The sequence below is a fragment of the Myotis davidii genome, unplaced genomic scaffold, assembly GCF_000327345.1.
Source record: "Myotis davidii unplaced genomic scaffold, ASM32734v1 scaffold1, whole genome shotgun sequence".
Taxonomy (NCBI): Eukaryota; Metazoa; Chordata; class Mammalia; order Chiroptera; family Vespertilionidae; genus Myotis; species Myotis davidii.
The window spans coordinates 5,181,424-5,190,045 of NW_006294681.1; the positions used below are offsets into that span (position 1 = coordinate 5,181,424).

Genomic DNA, 8,622 nt, shown 5'->3' on the forward strand with positions numbered 1-8,622 from the left:
CTCTTCCTACAATGAGAAGACCCCAAGGATTGTTGTATCTCGCTCCCATTCAGGAATGGTCAAACAGGTTGCTCTTCAGACTTTTGGAAACCAGACTACAATTATCCCGGCTGGTGGTGCTGGTATGTTTCTGCTCCCCTTTGCTGCCTGTAAAGTGTTCCCAGCATGGTCCAGGCTATGTCCGGAGAAAGATTTGGTTGCCACATGCTTGGGAAGAAAATGAGAGTAGACAGTGTACTTTCAAGACAGGCCTGGTCTCCTGCTTGGTTATTTCTTGGGTGGGATTTCAGTCGTACATGCTTCATTAATAGAGACATATCTCCCAATAGGAACACAATTTCACAATAGTGATTTCTGCTCCTCAAGTAACAAAAGCATCTTCCTGTCAGTGATGTACTGTAATAGTTGTTTTATGTATGATCTGATTTCAAAATAGTTCTTCTATTAGTTTAACTCAGAGAGAGGTTAAAGAAAAGATCCAAGTACATTATGATGCTTCATGTGGCAGAAGGATGCCAGAAATGATCATAAGTATTGTTACAATGGCTAATCTCTGGATCATTTTTAACAACCCTGAACTCTTTAGCTTGATGTCTGGGATGAGCCAGAGTCTAGGGCCCACCCAGCTAGCTTAATGCATATTCTTCACTGTTGCCCATACTATAGGTGAGGGGTCAACTGGCTTTTTCTGGAAGGTAGTACATATTTTAGGCCCTGTGATCTGCATATGGTCTATATTGCATGCTGGTTTTTGTTTTGTTTTTTAAACTACCCTTTCAAAATATAAAAATCACTTAGAGCTTGAGGTCTATATAAAAATAGGCCATTGCCTGGATTTGGCTCATAGGCCATTTGCCCACCCTTGTTTTAATGTTTGAAGGTAAAGTTTTTAGACAAGTATACTCGTCGACGACTGAAAAAAGAACATTTTGTGAAAACGTGTATACACGTTTCTGCCGGGGAAGGGGTTAAATACTGTTTAGTATAATGAAAGTCTTTTAATTCAAATAAATAGCAAATAATTGTCAGAAACATTTGTGTTTGAAAACCTTTTCAACACAGTACTAAAGGGGAAATAATGCTTATTAACTTCTAAGCTTGTAGTTTTAGTTTGTTATATATTTCTGCTTTTCTTGATATGACTTTATTCTTTTCTTATAGGCTCTCTGTTAGGTTGTTTAAGAAAGGTAACAGCCAAATACTCAGTAGGAATGGGATAAACCAGGGGGTGGGCAAACTTTTTGACTCGAGGGCCACAATGGGTTCTTAAACTGGACCGGAGGGCCGGAACAAAAGCATGGATGGAGTGTTTGTGTGAACTAATATAAATTCAAAGTAAACATCATTACATAAAAGGGTATGGCCTTTTTTTTTTTTTAGTTTTATTCATTTCAAACGGTCCGTAATTTGCCCACGGCTGTTCTAGACCCAGTTTCTTCTACAGTTGTCTTATTATTTTATTTTTAAACTCTGCCTCATTACAAAGAGGGCAGAAGATAGTAGTGTTATTTTGTATTCTCCTCTTTCAAATTTAGCCTTTCTAGGTATTTAGGTGAAACCTACTGGTGTTTAGTTTGAGCATAATACTCCATAGAAAATGATATGTACTGAATATATTATTTCATAGAAATCAACCACAAAGTAGGTGTACATTTAAAAATTTTAGACATATATTTGGTTATACTTGAGAATAACTTAGGTTACTTTGCAGTATATTTTTTATTCATTTGGGTTTAATGTCTATACTGTTACTTTGTTAAAAAACAAACAAACCAAAAACAAAACCCAAACACCTATTTTGAAATAATTTTAGACTTGGCAGTTGCAAAGGTAGTACAGAGAGCTCCCGCACACCCTGTGCTGTTGTTTCTCACAGTGTACTCATAAAAGTAAGCTACTTTTCTTAAATCTTTCCAACAGTAACCTAAATTCTGTTTATCTTTTAGGTTATAAAGTTTTAGCGCTCTTGGATGTGCCTGATAAGAATCAAGAAAAAGCTGATGTATACATTCATGTGACATACATCAAAAAGTGGGATATATGTGCTGGCAATGCCATCTTAAAAGCCCTCGGGGGACATATGACAACCCTGAGTGGTGAAGAAATCAGTTACACTGGTTCTGACGGCATTGACGGTGGGCTCCTGGCTAGCATCCGAATGAACCACCAAGCTCTGATCAAAAAACTCCCAGATCTAGAGAAGACGGGACATAAATGAGCAAAATTGATTATAGATGACAGCTCTTCCATTTGGAGGCTTCAAATGATCGGTGGAGACTATGCATGGTTAAGGCCATCCCGAACTTTTTAAAGTATTTATGAAGCATCAGAGACTTATTTTCCCTGTAATAGGATACAAGATCAGGGGAGATGGGTTGCTTCATGTCTCAAGTATTGTCTTTATTTTTGAGACTATTTTCGTACAGTTGTCATACACAAGGCGTGCAGGTGTGTGTGTGTGTGTGTGTGTGTGCGTGTGCGCGTGCGCGTGAATTAAAATCTATAGCTGAGTCTTCATTGTTATGAGTCACCATTTTCACACGACATCATGAATCTTCACTGTTAGTACTTTCATGTAAAATTGGGCTGAAGAAAGGATTGATTTCCTATAGATGTTTAATATTACCTTTTACTTATATCTCATTAAAAACAAAGTAGGTTGGGGTTTTTACCCTTAATTCAGATGGAAAGCACAAGAAGCCACATGTTCATTAATATGCAACAAATGTTCTATTTATCTGTTACGGAATATTTCTTATGGGTTAAATAGAATAAGCTTAAATTGTTTTTTTCTTTGAAATTTTAACAACAGGTTCACCAGCAGGTAGAGAATATAGATACATGGTGGTTGCTTGTAACTTTGTGTGTGTGCTTTGTTTCTACAAAGAAAAATGTGTTTGTACCAGGGGTTCAGCTTTCCTGGCGTCTTGCTGTTGATTCTCATTTGCCCTGTAGACAGTGCATGATTTCATTCATTCCCTCTTGACTACCATTTTAGTCTTTTACGTGTAAGGTTTGGATTAAGATTTCAGGGATAGCATTAGCATTTTAGTATATTTTTTCATTAGGGACAAAATATGCTATAAGGCACTACAAAAATGTAAACAATTCTATTAATTGAAAGGTATTTGACACTATAAGAATTGAGCTAGCTTTCATTATTTCCAAAAGCTTTGTTTAAGTACTTTTAAAAAAATTTGACAGGTTAGTATATAGGGATTCTTTCATTGAGAATGAGTTATGGTTGCTCTTACCATTAATAAATGGATCTGACCTAACCAAACTCTCAAAGTAGTAAATTTTGAGATATTTTGTGGTTTTCCTTCAGATTAAAATAATGAAGGTTGACGTTAATATTTGAAGCATTTTTTTTCTATTCAGCATGCAAAATCTGGTTGGAAGAGAGGTTGTGGCATATTCACTGTATCACTAATTGGAACCTTGCTTTGTGAAATATCATTGGGATGTCTGATTTCTCTCATTGTGATGTCTGAAAACTTCATATATGCAAACAATACCATTATTTCACGTGACTTTGCTGTCCTTGTGTTCCATAACACACTGATCAAGAGAGGGATTTCTCATGATTTCTTCCCTCCCTCCCTCCTCCTTCCCTCCCTTCTTTCTTTCTTTCTTCCTTCCTCTTTTATAACTTTAAAGCAACCTTCCATTTATTTCCTATCTTGGAGATAAAATTGACCAGAGTGGACATCCTCACTTGTGGAATGTGCATACAATTTCAGGTTTGGTTATTACATTGTCCAAAGCGCTAATTCCTCATTAGGAAATTGAATTTAGTATGTTGCACATGTTTCAACCCAATCTCTAGCAACTGGTCACGAATCTGGGCCTCAGTAGATAGGTTTTTGTTCAGTGTAAATTTATTCAAGAATTTTTGTAGTTGGAATACTTGATATTTAAACAGGACTTAGGAATGCTGAACAAAATATTGAAGATCTCATATTTTTACTTAGTAGCTGTGAGATGAATCCTTTTTTCTCAGGAGAGATGGCAAAGGCATATGCTATTTCCAGAGTATCATGGTATAAAAGCATCTGTGTCATTGTAATTTGTCATACTTAGGGAAATAAGACTAGCATAGTAGAAATGGAATTGGAGTTTGTTTTTCCGCAATATTATGTGGAAACTTTCTGATTTAATGGAAATGGAAATAGTTAATATTAGCAAGCATGAATGCTTGGTTTTATTTTTAATTACATTAATCTGCGTGTAGATAATGACTATGAAGGACTTGTGTGCAAAAATTAAGATATTGACTCAAGTGTATTATTTTTATAATTTGTTGGGTACAGTCTAGTTACTAATGATTTTTAAGTGCTTTTATTGAAAGTTTGTTTAATTTTGTTGTCTCTAAAAGTCAGTATACATTACAGAACTAATATTGATAAAGAACAGTATTGATATTTATGTGAGACAGTAGTATGCCAGAACATACCAAACACCTTCATGAGTGAGTCATGTAATATCTTCCAGGATTATATAATTTCTAAAATGTAGCAAAAACTAGAGTTTACTTTTAGTGATACTCACTTCCCCATCTCCTGGTCTTCCCTGTCCCTCATTGCTCTTATTTAGAAGATAATTTTCCCTTAAAATTGAGTTTCACACATCACAGTCAGTAAGAAGCAGTGGCATTAATAACCTCAGTAGCCATCAGCTGTCCTTCCTCTGCCTCTTCATTCCTACCTCATCCCCTATCTCCCTAGCCCCTTAATGTTCTCCTTTTGCTTCTGCTCTTCTTTCTTAACCAATATACTCCTCCCAAACCTTATCAAGGAATTCTTTCATAGACCTATTTCTCTCAAGATTAACTGCTGAAATCTTACAGTAGAACTGAGACTCCAGTAAAGATTCCAGTGAGATCAATCCTGGTGAAATCCTAGCTGACCATTACTTTTCAGACTCCTGATAAAGCAAAGGAAAATCACCTTAAAATCACAGCTTTATGCTGTCAAATCTAACCCATGCTTCAGTTTTCACAAAGCAAACCTTCCAACCCATCCTTCAAAGAATGAATATGCAGGAAATAAAAGTTTGGGTATATACTAGTAAGCCTGTTTGAGAAAACTTGCTTTTTCTATTAGTTTTCATACTTGAATCCTTATTTCAGTTGAGATTACAAGGGCCTACAAGATAGGTCATCTATGTCCTTGGTATTCAGTTGTCCCTCTCCCCCAAATTTTAGTTTTTATTAATCTTAAAATGAATTGCTTAAAGCTGTATAATGAAATGAAATAAGCATTTTGATTTATGTGTTTAAGTAACAATTGTGCAAACTTCCAGTTTGCTGGGTGCTCCCTTTCAAGATTGTGTAAACTGGGGCAGAGGAAGTGGGGGAGGGGCAGTGGTAGGAAACTGTTGGTGAGAGGAAGGATACTTAGGGAAGGGTAGCAGGGGGAGGATGCAGAGCAAACATCTGCTCTGACCCCTGTGATCAGGAACTCTGCCCTTGCATCAGGCCCTTGTCTCAGATGTTTAGTTCAAATATTGGGTTTCACTCAGGCTTTCAAGGTGACACCATCCCTGGTGGCCCAAGCATAAAAGAAAGCAGGAGTGCCAACCTGTTCCTCAGAGAAGAAAATACCCAGCTTGCCTCCTTGATAACACCTTGAAATGGCCTTATGGATAACATTCTAGCAAGTTAAACACAGGAAAATGTTTGGATTATCCTAACTTAAGTTCCTTAACCTTGGTTATGTGCTGTTGGCCCCTGGATCGAAACAATGATTTTTCATTTTAGATCTTGGTTGAATTTCAGACATATTTAATTATTTTTAGTGTGTGCCTATAAAAAGTCTGTCTTTTAACTGTTTCATGAAATAAACCTAATCTATGGTTTCATTTTATCCTAAAAAAAGTTGTGCCTTAACAATAGGGCATTGTATGTTAATAAGGGAAAACAATCTTTTTAACAGATGGGGAAAATAGGAACCTTTTGCCATTAAAATTTAAGTTATTTTCATGTTTTTAATATTAGAGTTGGGGAAAACTCATTAAAATTACTTTTGCTTAATCTAGCATTTACAGCTAAAGTACATTTTTATAACTGGCGTCTACCTTGATGTATAATAGATTTGAAATGATACTTTATCCTTTGATTTTTAGTTTCAGTTAATGTAAGGCCAGGATAAATTACATTCTTTTAAATTTTTACTGTTAACTCATTTTAGTGTGCTATTGTATCTGTTCTAGTCCTGAGTCACTTTGGTTAAAAAAAATATTTATTCTTTGTGCCACATCAGTAATTTATTAATATTAAAAAATATGTTGTGTTACATACCAGAACAGTTCCTAGGTAGAGGGGTGTTCTGGTTACCAGTTACTATGAGGGCAAGAAGAATTAAACTTTCTACTTCAAAAGGAGGTTTTGGTTTTATGAGATGCTGGTTTTGTAAGTTGTTGATTATTTCCTTAAAGCCTCACAGCTGTTTGCGTTGCAATTTTCCATTGGTAAATGCTGACAGGAAAGCTTTTTCTTTTGTTTAATAATTTTTAAAGTTTGATGGTGAATTAGTTCTGTGAGAAAATGAGACAGTTTTCCTTTGAGATAATATAAGCCAAACTTTCAGAAGTTAAGGATGATGAATAATTAAAACATCTTGTTATATATTGTGTTTGTAAGGGTTCCCAAATGTTATAAGGTAATTTGTGTAATTGCAGAAGCTGATGTTTGATTATTATAATGTTCCGTTAAAATTCTCTTTGAGGTATATGTTACACGCATAGTAAATTATTAAAGAAAGATCCTGTATTTTTTTAAATAGGAAATTAGCATACCAAGTCATCATTAGATCAGGTAGCCTACAAAGACTTCATCTTTCCCTGAGATCAAGCCCTCTTCTTCATTTATGTTGAGTTAAGGAGGGAATGTTTATGGAATTTAATTTATGTGCAAAATATGGACTTCAGTTTCCATCTACCCTGATGTCCACCGTTGGCAGTAGTCACAGCTAGCTGTACAGTCTAATGGGAGAGACCATAATGAACCGGTGCTGCCGTGGTTTTTCCTCATTTGATGGTATTACTCAAGCTACTAGATACATATACATACATATACAAGGGGTTGAGTTTACACTAAAACTATGAAATGGCAGTCTATGTCCCTGCCTCTTCAAACTTTTTTTTTATCCTCACTTTCTGTCAATCTCTTGTTGATGAGAGTGGTTAAAAAATACATACTTTTGAATACCCTTCCCCTCACACATTTAAAGCTGCAGAGGAACTAGACCACTTCCTGTTGCCAAGACATGCGTAGGCACCAGCTTTCTGTACTTGGCATGCTGTACCCCGCCTCACCCACACCACCAAATTTAGGGGCAGGGGTCCCAATTTCAGACGTTAATCTCTACAAGGAAGTAAAACTATCCCCCTCCCTGTTTTTAGAGCAGTTTTGTGTTTTTTTGGTTTTATTTTTGTTGTTATTGTTCCTCATAACACTAATTTGTACATGTGCTGTTGTAAACTTTTAAAAACAGGGATTATATATTTTGATGAATTTTCTGTTTCCACTTCAACTCCGACAGCTGGCCCAATGTCTTGAACAAATTAGGTGCTTACTGTATGCTGAACTAAATTGAATAAAGGGTTACGACTAGCATTAGCATTTCTTACGCCTCAGTTGTGTACTAGTAAGCTGGTTGCTTGTTTTGTTTCCTCTGCAAATATTTATGATTATAACCCCACACACTAAGTTATTTTTTAAAGTTGTGCTTCAGTTACTACCCCTTGGCCAATTAGCTCTAGAAAATGTGATTGTCTCCAATGAAATGATTATTCCAAACTCTGCCCCTGGATATACATTGCCAAACAAATTTTAATTTTCCAAATAAATTGGTCATGTCTGATATAGTGTGTCTCATCTTTTTTTTAACTATGCTAAAATTTATACAACAAATTTACCTTTTTAACCATTTTTAAGTGTACAATTCAAGGGGCATCAAATACATTCACAATGTTGTATAACTGTCGCCACTATCCATTTGAAGAAGCTGTTTATCATTCCAAACTGGACCCATTAATCAGTCACTCTCCATCCTCCCTCCCAGCCCCTAGTAACTCCTGCTTTCTGTCTCTGAATGCATCTACTTTGGATGCATTTTATGTGGGATTCTCTGTTCTCTCTCACCATGTTCACAGAAGTCATCTGTTTGAGAATGGGTGTAGGTGACAAACAGCTATAACAAGGTTATAACTTGGATCATTTTTAAAGTATAGGGAGGATAGAAAAAAAGACAAGGACACATTTGTAGGATGGTGGTAATAGAAAAAGTACAATGGGAAAGCTAAGACTTGTTTCAGTCTTGTAGAAACTAAGAAGAGGTCATCTAGCTCCTTTCAGATGTTTTAGTTTTTAATTTGGTTTCTTCTGAGGATAAATAAAGCAAACCAGAAGAGTGAAGACCTTTCATTCTGTCACTGGCATAGTCCAAGTTTCTCTTTACTGATGGCTGCTTTTCGTTACATTATTTCAAGCTCAGTAGCTACACTTTTAAAATATAAATTAACATTTCAAATTCTACATAATTTTTCTGAAATTTTGCTTGTTACATTTTCTGAGTACTTCTTGAAAAATTATTTGTCAGCTTTGCAGATTAGCATTTC

General features: G+C 35.7%; 1 protein-coding gene across 1 annotated transcript in view; it reads left to right on the top strand.

Moving 5' to 3' along the window:
* IMPAD1 (inositol monophosphatase domain containing 1) overlaps positions 1-7,867 on the top strand; it is a 16,246-nt gene extending 8,379 nt beyond the window's left edge. The window contains exons 3-4 of the mRNA XM_006769058.2: positions 1-122; positions 1,947-7,867. The exon at positions 1-122 is cut by the window's left edge and continues 76 nt beyond it. Coding sequence (XP_006769121.1) covers positions 1-122; positions 1,947-2,218 — 394 coding nt within the window. The 3' untranslated portion in view covers positions 2,219-7,867. The remainder of the gene's footprint in view (positions 123-1,946) is intronic.
* The last annotated feature ends 755 nt before the right edge of the window (positions 7,868-8,622 follow it).